General features: G+C 41.6%; 1 protein-coding gene across 1 annotated transcript in view; it reads left to right on the top strand.

Moving 5' to 3' along the window:
* The window catches only part of hspa9 (heat shock protein 9), a 42,270-nt gene that overhangs the window by 2,736 nt on the left and 17,829 nt on the right, over window positions 1-21,705 (top strand). Inside the window, exons 2-10 of the mRNA XM_061835944.1 lie at window positions 2,411-2,469; window positions 2,718-2,805; window positions 6,221-6,402; window positions 6,475-6,599; window positions 6,671-6,744; window positions 8,513-8,619; window positions 16,001-16,163; window positions 16,244-16,336; window positions 17,119-17,328. Of these exons, the coding sequence (XP_061691928.1) occupies window positions 2,411-2,469; window positions 2,718-2,805; window positions 6,221-6,402; window positions 6,475-6,599; window positions 6,671-6,744; window positions 8,513-8,619; window positions 16,001-16,163; window positions 16,244-16,336; window positions 17,119-17,328 (1,101 nt within the window). The remainder of the gene's footprint in view (window positions 1-2,410; window positions 2,470-2,717; window positions 2,806-6,220; window positions 6,403-6,474; window positions 6,600-6,670; window positions 6,745-8,512; window positions 8,620-16,000; window positions 16,164-16,243; window positions 16,337-17,118; window positions 17,329-21,705) is intronic.

Here is a 21,705-nt window from a genome sequence, read left to right as displayed (position 1 = left end):
GTTGAATGTGGCTTTCAACAACGCACTCGTGTAAGTTAAATTTTCATTTTTTTTTTTATTTTGTAAAAATGTATTAATGTTAATATTCTTCTTTTCGGACTTTCAAAAGGGCATGAAAGTATACCGAGCGTTTCCTCAATGCCATGTTTGTTTCTTTGATTTAACTGAATGTTCTTTTGAGTCCAACTTTACTCTAACAGCGAAACTTGAAAAAAGTGGAAATGATGTTGAAAAAATAGTGCAATGTGGAGTACCAGAACCGGAAGAAATGATTGGAAATTTTAACCGATTTCGAAAGTCCGATTACGGTTTCGGTTTTAAAAAAAACGAAGACCGGTTATTTGTAACCGGTTACGATCCCTAGTTCAAGATAAGGAATGCCAGAAGTCTCACTAAGCACCATAGTAAGAGAAAGATGTTATTTAAAATTATTCTATTATTGTGTGTGTGAGACAGTGCACACAATGTTAACTGTTGAAAATTACTGATATTATCTTGTTGGTGTGGTTATTTTCATTAGATCTGGCTGAGCAGAGGCCCGTGTATGCGTGCATACATGATTAAAAGATGATGTTCATGTGTACCCATGATGTGGCTCTTTGCAGTAACACAGGAAAAAAAGTGTCTCTTAGTCTCTGACTAGTTGGCCACCCCTCATTCTACCTCAAGTCACTGGCCGGAAGTGTCTGTCAAACAAACCATTCTTCAATGCTCAGTCGATTGGAGACGTGAAAATACGTCTTATTGCACGACACCCAGAGTTTTGTCACGATACCGTGAAACATTTTAGGTGATAATAAACAAAGGTACATGGAAAAATGAGACACTTGGCATAGAGGACCCATATTTAATGCTAAAGTCGATGTTTTCGAAGCCAACCCCCAACCAAATAGTACTTTTCAAGCAGTCTGCCTCTCGCGAATGACCGGCAGGGTGGGTGGTTGGGTTGGGGGTTTGGTTGCACGCTCAGATCGCCGTAAATAGTGACCAGGAAGTGTTTTGTGCTTAGAGCCAACAAAGTAAGTATAACGAGTCGATGCTCCGTGCTATTACTACTCCCGCCATCGAGCAAACAAAAATAACAATTTTGAAGTCGACGTGTTGTGAGGAGCGTGTTGACGATTAACTAACAGTTCCATTACATAGACGGTGGAGATTTGACGCTTTTCTGATATATAGCAGGTGACCAGACTTTTTTTTTTTTTTTTTTTTTTAAACCCATGTTGTACTTTTCAAGCAGCAAAGCTTCTCGCGATCCACCAGGGGGGTGGGCTTTGCATGTGCGCATCGCCGTAAATGCTAACCCGAAGAGTTGTGCTTCCAAGTATATAGCCACCCATCCATTTTTTTTTTTTTTTTTTTTTTTTTTTTTAGCTGCACGATAGTCGCAGGAAGGCTGGAGCCTATCGCAGCTGTCAATGGGCAGGAGGCACGTTTACACACACACGCAGACATGGGGAGAACATGCAAACTCCACACACGGAAGTCCGGGATTGAACAACTGTGCCGCCTCATAAAATATGTTGTTGCTTATACAGTATTGGCACGAGAAGCTATAACTAAGCAGTTGATAACCAGTAATTAGATGTGTGCAAATTTCCACTGCTGGTCAATGAGCCTCAACTGTGACAGCCACAGCTTTATCCTGTCAGGTTAACTCCATGGGAGGGTAAAGGAGAAATTTGGGTGCGTTTTCTCAGTTTTCTTGCGCAACACGTCGATATCTTGGCTTAGCTAGAACTAATGGTCTGTAATGCTAAGCACCGGCGACCCAGGGGCGGAGTCAAGGATGTTTCTTCCACGTTTGGCTGTGAAAGCTGGCACACATCCAGATTTTGCTTGGATTTAAAAAATAGTCATTTTCAATTTTCTTTTCAATTAATGTCCAAAATATATGTAATATTCACATTGGAGGGTTTATTGTACATATGAATTTTGGGAAGTCTTCCTTTCAAGGCATTCTGTACAAGCTTAACACAATGTGAGATGTTACAATACATGTTAGATGTGTTACATTTTGCATATCTTATAAGAAATAGTGCCTATAAATAGAAACGTCTCCTGTTCTTTGTTCTGTATGTCGTACCAGGGCAGCACCAACTGCCGGAGAAAGATTCCTTGTTTTTACACACTGAGCCATTAAAGCTGATACTGATTCTGATTTTAAAGTGCACAATAATTCAAGTTGAATTCAGTTTGGCTGGCTGTATATACTAAACAGCATTTGTTTTCTCCATGTGCAGCAATACACTTTCTAGCTATTTGAAGCAAACTTTAATTTACAATCGCTGTTCCAGGTAATACATGCCTTGGCCTCTGAGGGACACTGTGGTGCTTGCCATGCCACTTGCAGTAACAAAGTAAACGTCGCAAATGAATATTATTGTAACTTGTTTAAGTCTCTCCACAGGTTCACTGTAATGGCCCCCAATCTGATGTTCTCCAAGTCCTGTCCAGAAGAGACTATGCGTAAGTATATTTCAAACACTGTTAATGGTGAATGTTAATCATCTCTGAATATAATTGTCTAAAATAAATCAAATGTTATGCTAGTACATCGATGCAACTGCTTCAAACAAGGATTGAAAGGCTATGTTGCCTTGTTTGACATTTTCTTTAGAGAAATTGGTAGTGGGATATGCTAATCTTAGCTTTTAGTTGAAGGATGACTATCATTCCTAAAAGGTGCATTGTGAACAAGAGCTGTCTTTTTGCAGGTCCGAAGCCATTAAGGGGGCAGTCATTGGAATTGACCTGGGAACCACAAACTCATGTGTTGCGGTCATGGAGGGTAAACAGGCAAAGGTGATAACCTATGTGTTTCAGTGTTTGGAAATATTCTTTTTTGCATGGAAGTTTGCCCTACCAGTCTACATGTGTTTTGTGGACTTGGAGAAGGCATTCGACTGTCTCTCTCAGGGAGTCCTGTGAAAGGTCGTCCGGGCATACGGGGTAACGAACCCCCGATACAGACTGTTCGGTACTTGTACGACTGGTGTCAGAGTTTGGTCCGCATTGCCAACAGTAAGTTAGACTCTGCCAAGGCTGCCCTTTGTCACCGATTTTGGTTCAAACCTTTTACGGACAGAATCTTGAGGCGCAGCCGAGATGTACCGGGGGTCCAGTTTGGTGGCCTCAGCATTGCATCTCTGCTCTTTGCATATGATGTTCTTCTCATGGCTTCATCAAGCCGTGACCTTAAACGTTCACTGGAGCGGTTCGCAGTTAAGTGTGAAGCGGCTGGGAAGAGAATAAGCACCTCCAAATCTGAGACCATGATGCTTAGTCGGAAAAGGGTAACTTGCTCTCTCTGGGTAAGGGATGAGATCCTACTTTGAAGTGTACGGAATGTCTTCATTTCTAACACAAATTATCTTATCCAAACGAGAATATCTGTTCAACTGTACCATAAAATACCTAACCTTTTTGATGTTTTTAATCCAAAAATATGTTTATGAATTAGTCTAACTTTTGACCTACTTTCACGTATCTGAAAAACGCGTGTGGTTGACCTCTGACGTCACTACAGGTAAATACATCGTACTGCAGATAGTTTCTCATACAAGCACAGGTAGATCCGTCGCGCTGTACAATGAATGCCTGGCTGGTTTACTAAATACACGGCGTTTGCACATTTTTAAAACAAGACTGAAAACCTTTGTGTATACATTCAGGATATCATAGCCTTTACTATTTATCAGTTTATCACTGACTAAACCAAACAAGAACTTCATAAATACTTACCAGGCTTTGTTTCCAACACAAGGCATATCCTGCTCCCTGCATGCTCGGCACTTTCTTCATGGCCAGCTATTTTGTCTGCATTCAAACGTGTGTACTGTCTTACTGGCTGAAATTGATAACCTTTAACGCTTTTATAAAGCTCGTATTCTTCAATCTTATGGATAGTGGTCATCGCTCGAAATACCGAAACATTCATCGTCCTTACAATGCATTCCAATGCTCGCCGTTGTTGTCACCAGTTCTGAGTCACATTCCTAATCGACTGTTTCCGCTTCGTTTGTCTTTTTCCGGCGAATCCAGCAATCTGTGATAATTTTTTGCCAATAATAGAAAAATAAAAATGTTTCTTTCATAACGGATTTCAGATTAGAATTCTGCATAAAAAAACTGTTTAATATTAGCAAAAAGGTGCATTGAGGACCTTCCATACACTAAGTATCTTAGGGTCGTGTTCATGACTGAGGAAGAATGGAGCGGGAGATCGACAGCTGGATCACTGCAGCCGCTGCACTGATGCAGACTTATGTATCAGTTTGTTGTGGTAAAGAGGGAGCTAAGTCGAAAGCCGAAGCTCTCAATTTACAGGTGGTTCTACGTTCCTACCCTCATCTATCGTCACAAGCCGTGTGAAAGAACTACATCCCGGATACAAACGACATTGATTTTCCTTTGCTGGTTGTCCGGGCTTTTAGAGATGGTGTGAGAACCTTGGTCATCTGGGAGGGGCTCAGTGTCGAGTCGCTGCTCCTCCCCGCATTGAGAAGATTCAGGTGAGGTGGCTAGGACATCTGAGCCGGATGCCTCCGGGGACGCCTGCCAGGTGGTCGGGGCATGTCCTGCTGGACAGTGGCCCTGGGGAGGACCCAGTACACGCTGGATAGATTCAGTCTCTTGGCTGGCCTGGGAATGCGTCGGCATCCCCCTGGAAGAGCTGGATGAAGTGGCTGGTGATGGGGAAATCTAGGCATCCCTGCTAAAGCTACTGCCCCAGTGACCTCGCATGGAAAAGTGGTAGAAGGTGGATGGATGGACGGATGAAAGTGCACCGGATTATAAAATGCAGTCTCAATTACGGGGTCTATTTCTACATTTTCACACATACAGTGAAGAAAATAAGTATTTGAACACCCTGCTATTTTGCAAGTTCTCCAAATTAGAAATTGAAGTGTTTGAAATTTTCATCATAGGTGCTTGGAGAGGGAGAGAGAGAGAGAGAGAGAGAGATCCAGAAATCACAATGTATGATTTTTTTTTTTTTTTTTTTTTAATGATTTATTTGTGTGATACAACTGCAAATAATTATTTGAACACCTGAGAAAACCAATGTTAATATTTGGTACAGTAGCCTAGTAGTTTGAAATTAGAGGTCAACGTTTCCTGCAGTTGTTCACCAGGTTTGGGCACACTGCAGAAGGGATTTTGGCCCAGTCCTCCACACAGATCTTCTCTTGATCAGACAGGTTTCTGGGCCGTCGCTGAGAAACACAGAGTTTCAGCTCCCTCCAAAGATTTAGATGGGTCCATTCCGGCTACCCATTTTTAATTTATTTTAATTAAAAACATACTAAAAATCATGCTTTAGGTGTAAAATGGACTTTAAATTCCACCAAAATCTTTCCAAGTTCTTTAAAAATCAAAATGTGATTTTAATGGAATTTCCCCCTCCCTCATTTTCTCTCTCATAGGTGAAAATAACGCCCCATCTTTTTAAATGGGAGAACTTGCACAACTGGTAAATCTTACTTTTTTGACCCGTGTATAGGCATCTATCCATCCATTTTCTGTACTGCTTATTGTCAGTCTCGGGTTGTGTTTGCTAGAGCCTATCCCAACGTTCTTTGGGCGAGAGGTGTCTACATCCTGAACTGGTTGCCAGCCAAGCCACATATATACAAAACCATTCGCACTCATTCAAGTCTTGTATCAGCCTAACGCACATTCTTGGAATGTGGGAGGAAACTGGAGTACTTGGAGAAAACCCACACTGGCACGGGGGAGAACTTGAAAACTCCACACCCGCAGTTCTGGATTTTGAACCCTCAGTGACCCTGTAAGGCAGATGTGCTAATCTGTTGGTCACTGTGTCACCGCTTCCAGTGGTATATTAAAAATATTCAGTTGAAGTGGATCTCATTTTACCTTTTTTAATTCTCAAGTAAAATAATAGCTTAGTTGCAGGTGTCTGGGAAAGTCCCTGTTGTCCAAATCATTCAATGTCTAGGCAACCAAGCTCTTAATTTTTTATATATATATATATATATATATATATATATTTACTCTGGTTTGCATACATGCCCTTGTTCATCAATGGACAGTTGGTGTTGAGAGAGATTTAAATTAAAAAGTAGCAATCAAATCCCCCATTTTTGTCTTTTTTTCCCTCTATATATATTGCCATTCTTATTGGCCTCATTACCTTCTGACTATCCCAGAAGGTTGCACAGAAAACAATGCCAATAATTTTTTTGTTTCACAGGTGCTGGAAAATGCTGAGGGAGCCAGGACTACTCCTTCAGTCGTTGCTTTCACCGCAGAGGGCGAACGCCTGGTTGGCATGCCAGCTAAACGCCAGGCTGTCACCAATCCTCAAAATACCTTGTACGCCACAAAGAGACTCATTGGTCGTCGCTTTGATGATGTCGAAGTCCAGAAAGACTTGTGAGTGAGGCCATGTAAATGTGCTGTGCTTGTAGGATTCATTTTCCAAACAAAATTGTTTTCCATCAACAGGAAGAATGTGCCCTACAAGATTGTGCGTGCTTCTAATGGGGATGCTTGGGTGGAGGCTCAAGGAAAAATGTATTCACCCAGCCAGGCTGGGGCCTTCGTTCTCATGAAGATGAAGGAGACTGCTGGTAATGACCATTCCTCTCAAGGTTTGTTGTACACAAACAGAAGATCCCTTTTCATTTGTTGATTTGTGCAGAGAACTACTTGGGAACTAAAGTCAAGAATGCTGTCATAACAGTACCAGCTTACTTCAATGACTCCCAGAGACAGGTACGGACACAGTTACACTCAGGCTTGCTCTGATACTGTTGCGTATACAGTGAATCCAGCCGCGCTTAAATTTTTCACTTTTGTTAGATTGCAGCTATTAGCTGAAATTTTTTCCGCAATATACGTAATGACCAGAAAAAAAGTTGAATTTTTTACAGGTTAAAGAAACTGAAATCAATGTAGTAAGTATTTAGACCCTTTGCTGTGACAGTCATATATTTTACAAACATTTTACATGTTACAAAAAAAAAAAATCTGCAATTAAGGTTTCCAAGCGCACAGTGACCTCCATAATCCTTAAATGGAAGACGTTTGAACGACCATAACTCTTCCTAGTGCTGGCTGTCCGGCCAAAGTGAGCAATCGTGGGAGAAGAGCCTTTGTGAGAGAGGTAAAGAAGAACACAAAGATCACTGCGGCTTAGCTCCAGAGATGCAATTTGGAAATGGGATGAAGTTCAAGAAAGTCAGACATCACTGGGGACTCTACCATTCGGGGCTTTTTGGCAGAGTGGTCTGATGGAAACCTCTCTTCAGTGCAAGATGCAGAAAAGCACACATGGGGTTTGCTAAAAACACCTGTAGGTCTCCAAGATGATGAGAAATAAAATTCTCTAGTCTAATGAGACCAAAAAACTTTTTGGCATTAGTTTTCTAAGCGGTATGTGTTGCGAAAACCAGCCACTGCTCATTACCTGTCAGTACAGTTCCAACAGCGAAGTATAGTTTTGTCAACATCATGCCATGTTGGTTTTTTTAGCTATAGGGACTGGACAACTGGTTGCAATTGGGGGGGGGGGGGGGTGTTGAATACGATATGGCCAATTACATGGATGTCCTGAGCGAAAACCTTCTCCACAGAATTCAGGACCTCAGACGTGGTCGAAGGTTCACCTTCCAAGAAGGCAATGACCCGAAGCCTACAGCTAAAACAACACATTGGCTTCAGAACAACTCTGTGACTTCATAAATAGCATAGTCAGAGCCCTGACCTAAATGCTGTTGAGCATCTTTGTAGAGAATTGAAAATGGCTTTCCATTCATCATCCAACCTAACAGAACCGGAAAGGATCTCCTGTGTGAATTGGCAAAGGAGCCACAAATCCAGGTGTGTTCATTCCCAGAAAGACTCATGTTTATTTATTTATTTTTAAGCAGTGGTTCTACTCAATACGGAGCGATGGGTATCAATACTGATATTTAACTTTTCAAAAATGATCAAAACTTTCAACAATTCAACATTTTATTTTCTCAATATAGGGAGCTGGGTGTATACTAAGGAGAAGAAAAGGAAGAAATTAAATTTTAGTAAATTACTGTAATGTAACAAAGGAGGGGAAAACAATTTAATTTACTTTACCAGCACGGTTGGTGATCTCCACGTCACAGTTCTCAGGGACCGGTGTTCAAATCTCAGCTCCGCCTGTGTATAGTTTCCATTTTATCCCTATGCCTGTGTGAGTTTTCTCTAGGTAGTCCCAATTTCCTCCCACATCCCAAAAACACGCAGGGTAGGTTAATGGAAGACACTAAATTTCCCGTAGGTGTTAATGTGAATGCAAATGGTTATGTGCCCTGTGGCTGGCTGGACAAAAGTTCAGGGTGTACCCCACCTTTCGCCTGAAGTTAGCTGGGATAGGCTCCAGCACGACCGTAACGCTAGTAGTTAGGGTAAGCGGAACTGAAGATGGTTTATGTACCCACTGCATACTTGAAAGTAATGTCTTTCTTTACCTTACTGAGTAGACAGTATGTATTTGTGAATTCAGGCTACCAAAGATGCTGGTCAGATTGCTGGTTTGAATGTCCTGCGTGTGATCAATGAGCCTACAGCGGCTGCACTGGCCTATGGTTTGGACAAAACCCAGGACAAGATGTGAGTAGAAATGATTCTAAACTAAATGTCATGAGTTGAAGTCAGAATATAAACAAATTTGGTTTGGAGTTAACTAGTCAATTTTTTTTTTTTTTTAAACCAAAGCTAATTTATTTTATATAGCACATTTTTTGCAGCATAATAGCTATATGCTGCTTCATCATGTTTCCTTTGAACAATGCACTCCATTATTAAACCTAAATCAGTTGATCTCAGAGTCCTACTGGTTTTTCATTTCATTGGCATTTCTTTCATGGATCCAGGACCTAAACCATTATGTGATTTATAGGCAAGTTGCAGAACTTGAAAATCTATTCAAAAACTGACTGGAAGTCAGTGTAAAGACTTTAGAATTGGAGTTATATGATCTGACCGCATTGTTCTGGTCACAAACCGAGCTGCAGCTGTTTAATGCTCTTTTTGCGGAGCCCAGTCAGAAAACCATGACATAAGTTAAGTCTGGTTGAGATAAAAGCATGGATGAGCTTCTCTTAGTCTGCTTGACAAACGCAAGCCTTCACACTAGATACAGTGAAGAAAATAAGTATTTGAAGACCCTGCTGTTTTGCAAGTTCTCTCATTTAGAAATCATGGAGGGGTCTGAAATTTTCATGATTTGTGCATGTTCACTGTGAGAAAGATATTCCGAAAAGAAAATCCAGAAATCAGTTTTTTATTTTTTTTATTTTTTTTAACATTGTGTGATACATCTGCAAATATGTATTTGAACACCTGAGAAAACCAATGTTTGGTACAGTAGCCTTTGTTTTTAATGATAGAGGTCAAGCGTTTCCCATAGTTGTTCACCAGGTTTTCACACACTGCAGGAGGGATTTTGGTCCACTCCTCCACAAATCTTCTCTAGATCAGACAGGTTTCTGGGCTGTCGCTGAGAAACATGGAGTTTCAGCTCCCTCCCAAGATTTCCCATTAGGTTTAGGTCTGGAGACTGGCTAGGCCACAAAAGAACCTTGATATGCTTCTTACGGACCAATTTCTTGGTTTTCCTTGCTGTGTGCTTCGGGTCATTGTCGTGTTGAAAGACCCAGCCACGACCCATCTTCAGTGCTTTGACTGAGGGAAAGAGGTTGTTCCACAAAATCTCACAATACATGACAATGGTCATCCTCTCCTTAATACAGTGCAGTCGTCTTGTCCCATTTGCAGGAAAATGCCCCCAAAGCATGATGCTACAACCCCCATGCTTCACAGTAGGGATGGTGTTCTTGGGATGGAAGTCATCATTCGTCTTCCTCCAAACATGGTTCTTGGAATTATGACCAAAAATTTCAATTTTGGTCTCATATGACCACAAAACTTTATACATAGTGAAGAAAATGAGTATTTGAAAAGAAAAATCCAGAAGTGGAGCCCGACGCCAGATATCACCTCAAGAGGTCTCAGTGATCCTTGGAAAGGTGATGAATCACCCCTGGACTATACGACAGGACTTGTTCAATAACTTGAAAAGAGCTGGGACCGCCGTTTCCAAGGTGACTGATAATACACTAAGACGTCATGGTTTGAAATCATGCACGCCACGGAAGGGTCCCCTGCTTAAACAGCACATGTAAAGGGCCCGTCTTAAGTTTCCCATTGACCATTTGGATGATACAGAGCAGTCATGGGAGAAGGTTTTGTGGTCAGATGAGACCAAAATGGAACTTTTTGGTCATAATTCCACTAACCATGATTGGAGAAAGACGAATGATGAGTTCCATCCCAAGTACACCATCCCTACTATGAAGCATCGGGGTGGTAGCACGATGCTTTGTGGGTGTTTTTCTGCACATGGGACAGGACAACAGCTCTGTTTTAAGGAGAGGATGACCGCAGCCATATATTGTGAGGTTTTGGGGAACAACCTCTTTCCCTCAGTCAGAGCATTGAAGATGGGTTGTGGCTGGGTCTTTCAACATGACAATGACCCGAAGCACACAGCCAGGAAAACATATCAATGGTCTGGCGTTGCCGAGCCTGTCTCCAGACCTAATCCCAATAGAAAATCTTTGGAGGGAGCTGAAACTCCGTGTTTCTCAGCGACAGCCCAGAAACCTGTCTGATCTGGAGAAGATGTGTGGAGGAGTGGGCCAAAGTCCCTCCTGCAGTGTGTGCAAACCTGGTGAACAACTACAGGAAACGTTTGACCTCTGTAATTGCAAAGAAAGGCTACTGTATCAAATATTAACATTGGTTTTCACAGGTGTTCAAATACTTTTTTGCAGTTGTATCACACAAATTAAAAAAATCATACATTGTGATTTCTGGATTTTTGTTTTTATATTATCTCTCTCACAGTGGACATACACCAATGAAAATTTCAGACTCCTCCATATTTTCTAAGTGGGAGAACTTACAATCTAGCAGGATGTTCAAATACTCATTTTCTTCACTGGAGCAGGGTGTTCAAATCCTTTTCTTCACTGTAGCTATCGCTAAGGGAGAACGTACAGGTAGCCCTTGCTGAAGGACTGCTTCCACAGGCCTTGTGGATTGCCACCCGCCTTGTCGACTTTTTTTAGCATTGTCGGACTCGCCGCTGCTGCAGACTTCTTTTCACGGCGGGGCATCTGCGTAGTTCCAGCTTCACCACACTTGTTGATCTGTCATTGGTTGTCCACGGAGGGACACCATATTCACATAAGATTACCAGGTGTTGACGTCCGTTGGAGAGGTGGGATTGTCCTTGCTCCATGATGATTCATGTCCATAGATCCAGTGACGAACACGCACAGTCCCAGACTGGCTAGTGCGGAGGAGTCATGCTCCGATCAGCACTAACGCCAGCAGACCCAATAGTGGCTCTCCTTTACCTAACATGCTCAAGCGCGGATCAGATGAATTCTTCACCGGTTTGAGACCAGGGCAGCCTATTGCCACCCCACCCTTTGTTGCCGGACTTCCACCACTACTCGTCGTTAAATGAAAAGGGAGCCACAGGCTTGTAGTGGGATAAGTGTATCCGTGTGGGACGTTCCACTATCTTTATCACCACGGGAGTGGTCAGCAGATCTGGTCAGGACCTTCCCAGCGAGGTGTGGACCAACACTTCCTCTTGATGACTTTTCTCACGACCCAATCACCATTGGACACCAACAGCACCTGTGAAGAAGGCACAGTTGGCGGCAGATCATTTGCTTTTTTCACAGTTTTATTTAGCAGCATCTCTTTCATCCAATCAGCTAAAGTATTTTCTTGCTCTATCATGGGCAGTCTAATCTAATTTACTAGATACTATTTCAAATGGGGAACAATCCTTTATCTGTTTGGGTTATTTTAATATACAGTTTTACTAAATGTAAACATTCTCTTCAGGTTCTCCCTGTATGTTCCATAGTTTTCCTTAATCGGGACTTCACTGTCCCATTGCTTGGTTCCACTAATCCTGATTGTTTAGTTATTTCTAGATTTGCAGCTACTTTACAGATTTATTTTATTTCATTAACAAAATGTGGCCCATTGTTGCCGTACAATTTTTCTGGGATGCCATGAGAAGCAATAATATATTTACACAAGAACTTTGCCACAGTAATAGCATCAGCACATGGACATGGAAAAATCTCTACTCATTTAGATAAGGGGCAGATCAATACTAAACATTTGTAATGCTGGACTTTGTTCAACTCAATCAAGTTTATGTGTAAAAACTGGAAAGGGTGACTAGCTTGGGGAAACTGTCCTCTCTTAGGTCTGCAGTTCTCTTGAGTATTGTGTTTGCAGCAATTAAGACATGATCTAAAAAAAAACTTTTTAGTAAGAATTTAATCCAAAGTGCGAAAATGTCAGTGTATAATAGCTACCATTACCATCCCTCCTGTTGAGACATGGCAAGGTCCATGACTCAAAATTGCCAGTGTTTTAAACAGATTTTTTTTTTTGGTAATACAGGTTTTCCACTGAAAAGTCAATTCACCTCGGGCCGCTGGAGGCACATTCTGGCTGAGGCTGGGATGCAGCCTCAGTGCACATGCACACAATTTCTCATAACATGTCATTATGGAATCGGTCCCACACTGCCAAGACCAAAGGCAGGCGTGTGTACCACTACACCCTCAGTGATTCTAGTTACACACAATTTAAAAGAGAAAATTTGTCTTTTTTTTTTTTAAGCACAAAAGATAAGCAAGGAAGCTGCTGTAAACAGGTTGTGCGCAAAACTAATAAAGCTCTCCATGGAAAAACCAATTTCAATGATTTCAATGCATCAAGACTTGTCACTGTCGCACCCCGAAAGCCACAACCCCACTGTGATTGGTAGGTTCACCAGCTCCGCTCACAACACTGTAAAGTGCCATTCATATAAAACTTCAGGGCCACACCATCATTTCACTTTCATAGTAAGTAATGTGAGGGCCGCAAAATATCATCTTTGGGGCCACAAATGGCCCGCAGACCTCCAGTTTGATTCCACTAATGTATTTTATCTTCTAATTCAGTTTTTTTTTGTTTTTAGAACTGTTAAATCAATAGGTGGGTTGGGGGTTTGTGATTGTCAATATGTATGTCATATTTTCCTGTTGCTGCCTCCTTGGCGCTTTTATCAGTGAATGTTTCCCAGGGAGGCAGCATTTTTTTTTTTTTCTTTTTTCATTTTTTTTTTCAAGTTTTTCTTACGGCTCTCTTTCTGCCTGTCACTTTCTTTAGCCTGTTTTAAACTGTTGTAGCTGGTTTTAATACAGCCACTGCTTGCATTACTTCAGCTGACTCCTGCCTTTCTCTTTATTGCCTATGCTAACCAATCTCTCGCATCCTCTCATGTCTCATCCTAAGGTGTAAATCTTAATCTTGGCTTTTCATTACTTCCCTGTAACACTTGCCATCAATCTTTCTACCAACCTGCTGCATCCTTCAACTGTTAACTAGCCATTTAAGATGTTATTTTTCTCTCTTTTCTTTTTTTATTTATTTTTTTCTTTAAAGAAATATCATGCTGCCCGGTAAACATTATTCCATAAAGTTTACATCCCCTCTAGGGTAAACTTACTGTTCCCCCTCACCATTATTCTTTTCTACATTTGTCCCTTAGAGACCACTTGTCCTTTTTAGGACCTAATCCTAATCCACTACCTTGTGTACTTCATCGGAACACAGACTTCTGTTTGCATCATTAGGTTTCCATCCATAACCTATGAGTCCACAAGTATGTAATGGCCTTCACACTCTCATTCACCCACTCGCACATTTATGGATCCTTATAAATACCATCTTTAAAGGTGGAGTAGCCTTGAAACCTCCTTCTGGCGGGGTAGCCTTGAAACCTCCTCCTGGCGGGGTAGCCTTACTTACCGGTTCAAGCGTTGTCTGGACGGCCGTTGTTCCGTCAACCTTCGTCCAACCGAGGGGAGATTGGGCACTGGCCTGGCCACGAATTTACCCCTCCGTAGAAATTGCGTCATCCGCGTTGCTGACCAGAGATCTGCATAAACACGCCCCTTTTTTGCACCCGCCGTTCCCTCAGACAATGTTGCATGGTCCAGTATAGCTTTTGTTAGTTTTATCGCGTATTTGGGTTCTTTAACAATAGATATGGCTAAGAGGTGTAGTCACGGACTTTGTAATAGTAACGACAGGTATCCTGAAAGGCTAGTTGGTGGAGTTCAATTCGTACCCTTTCCAAAACCGAAGACCCAGTACGAAAAATGTCTTCGATGGATCAAACTTTGTGGAAGACCGCATCATCAACTGAATCCATCTAACAGAAGATAGAGTACGAAAAAAAAAAAAAACTTTGTGGGAGATCGTATGATCAACTGAATCCATCTAAAATAACCGGAACAGATATGTTTGCACAAAGGTAAGCCCTATATTTGATTTTCTATACATGTCTCATATAAATGAATTAGCAGTTCTTCGCTTGCATAACATAGCTACGTGTGAATGATTGACACACTTGATCTGTGTTGAGCGATATTTTGCGATGATCTGACTGCACAAATGTGTCTCTGTTCGGCGGCTACCGAGCTAAGCTAAACTGGACTAGTGAGTCCTAAAAGCCTTTGATGTGCACCAAGACTGAAGGAAGGATGTTTGAGGACACTATAAAGTAGTGATTGTCGTACTCGGTCGGGACTTACCGAGGTTCGGCACTAATTCAAGAATAATTATTGAGGGGAGCGTGTGACGTTACACAAAGAAAACGAAACAACTCGTAAATCAAGCCTCGCCTTTTCCTTCATACGGCGGTTCACAAACAGCTATACAGATACACATACAGATTCTGCACACAAGTGTGATATGTAACACGAAAATAGGAAACTGTCAATGATGAATTCGTCTTTTGGGTTATAATATATTATATTATGTGGGTTCTCGGTCTTCCTCTGACTCCGGAAAGATCTTGCGCTAATTTCAATGGTTTCTCCGTCGATATGCATGTAAATACCATTGAAATACACCTCGCTGAAATACTTGAAGCCCTGCTATCTGCTTTTCAGCGATATTTCACTATTCGCTAAGAATGCGAGTGAGAAATCAGCTGGTAAATGAGACGATTTCGCTCTAGTCTTTTCTTCCTGGGCTGTCATTTTTGCTAATTGTTTGTCTGAGGTTAGCACACGTGGGGTGATGTAACTTCAGGAGGTGTGGTTAAGTGCCCTGTACCGAGGGGTCAATTCACGTCCCACCAGGGCTTTTCTTCAGGAAGAGCTAAATGCTCCTGGCTGTCGACAGACTTCGGTGTGTCTTCTCCCTCCTCGATGGGCGGTGGTGTGTTGGGGATCCGGCTCGAAGGACCAAATGTCAGGATCAAAAAGCTTGACTCTCCATTAAAAGAAGGCAAACAGACAAGGTTTCAAGCGACAGGACCTCTCCCTGCTTTCCAACCAACTCCAGCTCGTGTCCCCTTGCAGCTTCTTTTTATTCACATAAATCACGAGTGATTACATCTGTCTGATTGACATCTGTTTTCAAGACGAGTTCAAAGGTAGAAGTTAGGTGGTGATCTGTAACCAACTACAGTATGTACAAAATGAGAACATATGTCATATAGTGGAGGCTTATTGTATCTACTCCGTGATAAATTGTAGGGCCTCTCTGCCATTGCTAGGACTCAGTGTGTCCAGACAAGTGGATCCCGGGTCTCATATTGTCTCAATTGTAAAGTGACCAATGAACTACCGGCAAGGAAGACTATATATATATATATATATATATATATATATATATATATATATATATATATATTTATTCCCCACCCACCCCTTTTACTATTGGTGACTAATATTGCCAGCCTTCATAACTAACTGATCCCTTTTAAAATAATTCCGGTATCTGCCTTACACTTATCGACCATCCCCAATACAAGACTCATTTAGTTTTCATGGTAAGACTGATTTCTGATGGAAATTAGCTTCACTTTAAAACTAGCACATCTCTATTCCAGTATTGCCGTGTATGATCTTGGTGGAGGTACATTTGATATCTCAATCTTGGAGATACAGAAGGGAGTTTTTGAAGTGAAGTCCACTAATGGTGACACGATCCTTGGAGGCGAGGACTTTGACCTGCCGCTTCTCAAACACATCGTCAAGGAATTTAAGAGAGAGGTAATTAATCAGAAGCAGTATCTACCATGTCGTCATCATTTGAATTGGCTGTTCATCTCCATGTTGTGTTGTCACCTCAGTCTGGTGTGGATTTGATGAAAGACAGCATGGCCCTCCAGAGAGTCCGAGAGGCTGCTGAGAAGGCCAAGTGTGAGCTGTCGTCTTCGCTTCAGGTACACGCCATCCTTGAGAGGATGGAGTAGACTCAGTTGTGTAAGCGAAGGAATGGGGCTGCAACACAAAAATAATTGCTATTGAAACAAGATGTTTTTAAAATTTAAATTTACAAATTTACTCTGGTAATTTCAGCTCAACACTGTAAGGGCTAAGTCGAAGTGCTATGGTAGTGGACATGGTTTTATATGAGTAAGCATTAATAATGGCGATGCTTTGTTAACAGCCTAAACTCATTTTGCTAAAGGATTAAGACATTTTAATTTTTTTTTATAGTTACCTCACCCTTGGAGTAGAATGTAGTGTTCTCAATAAATTTGGTTCACTTTTTTTAATTACATTAATTTTTTTACTGTACTTGGCGTTTGCGGCCATGAAAAACGAATACCAAAAAACTTCGACCGACCTCTTCTCCGATGTGTTGGTCCTATCAAGGTTCCACTGTAGAGATTTTGAGTTTTACTGAGATTATTAAACATGATTATTCTGAACAGACCTATAAATGGCAACTTTCTTTAGCTTGGCATCCCTGCACAAGGATGTTTTTTTTTCTTCTTGCAGTTCAGTTCATTTTTATCCGATAAATGACCTTGGGAAATCGTTTAAGTTATTCAATCAATCTTAAATTTCATTCATAATGTACTTGAATTTGATTTTGATTCCTGCATGGGACATCAAGTATTTCCAAAAGGGGATAGCATCAGTTGATTACTTGTAATTTCAAGAAAGTTACTTTTGTAGTTGGGGTGCTTTGTCCTTCATTGTGCGGTCTTCCTTGTAGACCGACATCAATCTTCCCTACCTGACCATGGATGCATCTGGCCCCAAACATCTCAACATGAAGGTGACCCGTGCTCAGTTCGAAGGCCTTGTGGCAGACTTGATCCGTCGCACAGTGGCTCCCTGTCAGAAGGCCATGCAAGACGCAGAGGTGTCCAAGGGTGACATTGGAGAGGTGCTTCTGGTCGGAGGCATGTCGCGTATGCCCAAGGTACAGAACAATGTTTTCTAGTTGTTAGATCTTCTAGGTGGTCTGGCCTACATACATACAACAGTCACTGTGATTTGAATGGCGCATACGCGCCCGCAAGACATCGCACTTGCAAATCTGCAGTCAAGCACGAAAAATCACACACAAAATTTCTTACGAGTAGAAATACATAGATATTGAAAAGTCGCTTATTCTGATTAGTCTTGACCAGTGTTCCCTATAAGATGCGGCACTACACAATTGTGCACTCAGCGCACATAAAAACTGATCTCGCGCAGTGAACCACAGCCTGAGCGTTTTTTTTTTTTTGTTTTTAAAACACTGAAGCACACAGTCTCTGGTCAGCCTACTTCTACTTTCTAGTTTACCTGACACCGCCCCCCTCCGCTATTAAAGGGGTACACTCATAATTACAAACAGAACACACACACACAACTTTATATCTGCAGGCATGACTGGTGGACCACACCTGTAACTTTATCAGGGCCATGACTGACCACACCTGTACATTTTTCAAATGTGAGTGACTATCAAGTCAGTTGCCTTTTGGTGAAATTCCGCATCTTAATCTGAAAATAAGCCATTTATTTGACCCTTATACTGTAGATCAGAGGATTTTATTTCCTGTGAAGGTTGCTGTCATCATAGGCTATTTCCTTTGCCTTGAATGCTTATAGCTAAATCCATTCCACACAACCATCATCAACACGCACAGAATTTCCAAGTATTACTCTTTGGTGGACTAATATGCAAGCACATTGGTCTGAAGTTGTGGTTGTACGCTCGTGACCTACTTTAGATAAATCAAGAGTCGAGACAAAAAAAAATGCTGCATGCAATGGTGCTTTTGCTCTGATAGAAAGATCTAAATATTACATGGTACTGATACCAGTTATTGCTTATTCAACTATTTCATGCCCGAGCGTGCAACTGTCTGATTGGGCGCTGTTTTTGGGCAATGACGTTTTAGTTTACGAATCAAAAAGTGACTTGCTACCACATTGTCTAGAAGAGTTATTTACTCAATACTTGTAATTTCACTGTGTACATTTTACTCTGGTAAAATAAAATAAATTAGATGGCTACTTTTTGAGTCACGTTATTGTCAATACAATATTTGATTATATTTTATGAGTGCAATATTTGAGTACTATACTTCACCTCTTTTTTTTTTTTTTTTTTTTTCCCATCATAACACCAAATACTCTCCTGACTGTCTCTCTTATCACCTTGGCTGTAGTAGTCCAGTCTTCCAGGTGCTCCTCCTGTCCACAAAGAGCCTGTCTCACCTCTTACTGAAAGGCCGGACAACATTCTTCCTTTCTCAGCTTCCACTACATGGTTCTCTGCTCTACCTTTTGTCTTCTTAATCTTCCTCCCCACCACCAGAGACATCCTACACACCACCATTCTATGCTGTCGAGCTACGCTCTCTCCTACCTCTACCTTCCAGTCAGTAACTTTTCTTCTTCTTCTCTAACACCTACGTGCTTCTACCACTGCTCTTGTAGGTCACTCTATGTTCGTGCTTCTTCTGGAAAAAGTGTTCCACTGCCATTTCCATCCTTTTTGCACAGTCCACCACTATCTGTCCCTCAAAATTTCCTTCCTGTATGCCATACTTACCCATCACTTCTTCATCGCCCCCGTTTCCTTCACCAACATGTCCATTCTGCACCAATTGGAACTCTGTGTCTGGGACACTCAGAACTACTTCATCAAGTTCCTTCCAGAATTTCTTCTTTCAGCTCTAGGTCACATCCTACCTGTGGGGCATAGCCGCAAATCACATTGTACATAACACCCTAAATTTTCAAGTTTGTTTCATCACACTATCTGACGCTCTTGTGTCCTCCAAGACATTCTTAACCAGCTCTTCCTTTACAGTACCATTGACACCAAAAACATGAAAATTAGTATGTTTACCCCCAATAAATCGGCTAAAATGGATCATCAGTTTGTTCATACGTTAAAACGTTGCCGTATATAGATAAACCCCCCCCCCCCCCTTATCGCACAATGAAAAATTTTTGGACAGCGTGGGGTTGAAGAAGCCGCAAGTGATGTCTTATGCAGACAACTTCAGCTACAGAGTGGAGTGCATGTACCTCTTGTACAGGCGATAAATTAGCAGTTTTTTCCGCGTTTTAGCCAAAATGCCGGCTCGTTGTGTTGCTGGATATTGCTTGAATACTCGGTAGGATGGATTCACTCTTAACATGTTTCAAAAGACCCGATTCGTCGTGAAAAATGGATTGCACAGGTCCTAAGGACACGTGTTTTGTGGGTTCCAAATGACAGGTGTGTATAGAGCAAATTGTTGTCTCGGTGGACTAATTTGTCTGTTTATAGCATATGTTACGTGTGAATTTTAGATTAAATCCCCTTGCTCAAACCAGCAAAATATAGCAAAGCAGTTGTATTGCATTAAACAATTTAATCACATACAATACTAAACAATAACAAACTAACACAAAATGGAACTACAAAGACAGTTTAGTAGAGTGTAATACGAGCTAACTAGCCAAGTCACCCAATTCGAACGAATGTTCCAAATAGGCAAATGTAATTTATAGCGAATGTTCAAAGCCGGATATGTCCAAAAGACGAAAGGCAGAAGACAGTGTGGCGTCAGTGTACTTGTGTATTTATCCAAAAGCAGTAGTGGTAGTAAAGAGCGCCATCGACAGCCATCCTCCCGAACATTCCAGACATCCATGTCAGACCACATAATTAAGTCCTTCTCTCAGAACGTAACAAAGGATATGCGTTATAATAACTTAATAATGTACGTAAGTCAGGGGCACTCAATGCGTTGATGCTTGGGGGCTGCTGTCACTGGTGGCGTGGGCTGCTGTTTCGCCCAACGCGGAATTGGGCGGACGAGGAGGTGGGCGGCTGTGTGTGGTCCACAAGGGGCGGGGAGGAGAAAGGAGTTCTCCCCCGCCACAGGAAGGAAAATAATGTAAAGAATAAAAAATGAATAATTAAAATAACAATATAGGCACACGTAACACATAGCTCTAGATTAATTTAAAGAAACATCCATGATATTTACTTCGCCCGGCATGAGTACACTACATACACAAGACTTGTAAAAGGGTTAGGAAATTGAACAATTATGAGCCAGAATTAGAATATTTCATCGGGGTCCCTCATCCTCCTCGTCTGCCCACTTTTCTGTGTCTGTAGGGGAGTCTGGTGTCAGAGGACGCATATCGTCTAAGTATGGCTCGAAATGATATAGTAAAATGGTCCCGGTTGCTTCACTCACTTCTGAAATAGTTTCTTCCCCAAAAAGAGCTTCACTCTCTGAAGGGGCATCAGAAAAATCAGAAAATCACTCGTTCATCTGCCCTTACATTTGGCACAGTGTGTTTGCAATGGCGAGTACTCCAGTGTGATGTCTGCACATGACCTCACAGACTGTATGGCCGCCACTGAGATGCACATTGTGCCGAGTCAGACTGAGACAACTTTGCCCTATTATGAACCGCTCTCAGCTCACTTTTCATGACTGTTATCATCAAAGTGATTAGTATTATTTGTAGTTTTGAGAATACTTATTTTAAGAATTCCGTGAGTGGCACTATAAAATAACCCCAATTCCATTTCTCTTCCCATCTTCTCCATGATAAAATAACTTAAACCTTGCCCCTAAACTTCTATAGCCTTACTACCTTTGACCTGCTCTTTTGGATGCACAATATCTCAACCTTTCTCCTGATTATCATGTCAACCAACTCCCGAGCTTTTCCTGCCAGAGTTCCAACATTCAAAGTCCTTACAATCTGTTGTACGCTTTGTGCATTCCTCTTCTTCTTCTTCTGTTGAAGAAAGTGCTTTCCTCCTCCCTTTTTTTTTTTTTTTTTTTTTTTTTGTCTACGACCTGCAGTAGCTAAATTTCCACCGACTCCCTGCAGGTTAACAGTGCCGGAGGCAGACATTGTAAACCCGGCCACAACTGATCCAAAGTGGGATTCTTTTGATGAACGCTCACACTTGTGTTTGGCCACGTTTTAAGTCGGATGCCCTTCCTGACATTCATCTAGGTTTGGGACCAGCCTACAGATTGCCCTGACTTGTGCTCCCATGGGGCTGCATTCTTTGAAATTAGTAATTGTGAGAAATAAGTTGAAGTAGACTGATTTCATTCACATCTTTTCCAGGAGGAGTGCTGAAAGAGGAGGATGTGATTCTTGTTACAGTTTAAAGCTGGCATCAGGTGCAGGTGAAGATGGGCCTGGCTAAATTTGGTCAAAATAGAAAAACAAAGAATTGAGACAAATTTTTATCTTAATCTTACATTTGTACATGAGTTTATACTTGAGCAGTGTAAATGATTTTTCTGGATGAAGTATGTACTTTGCCGTATTG

This window comes from Syngnathoides biaculeatus, chromosome 11 (genome assembly GCF_019802595.1).
Source record: "Syngnathoides biaculeatus isolate LvHL_M chromosome 11, ASM1980259v1, whole genome shotgun sequence".
Taxonomy (NCBI): domain Eukaryota; kingdom Metazoa; phylum Chordata; class Actinopteri; order Syngnathiformes; family Syngnathidae; genus Syngnathoides; species Syngnathoides biaculeatus.
The sequence above is the reverse complement of the archived record's forward strand: the minus strand, read 5'-3'. Positions and strand labels throughout refer to the sequence as shown.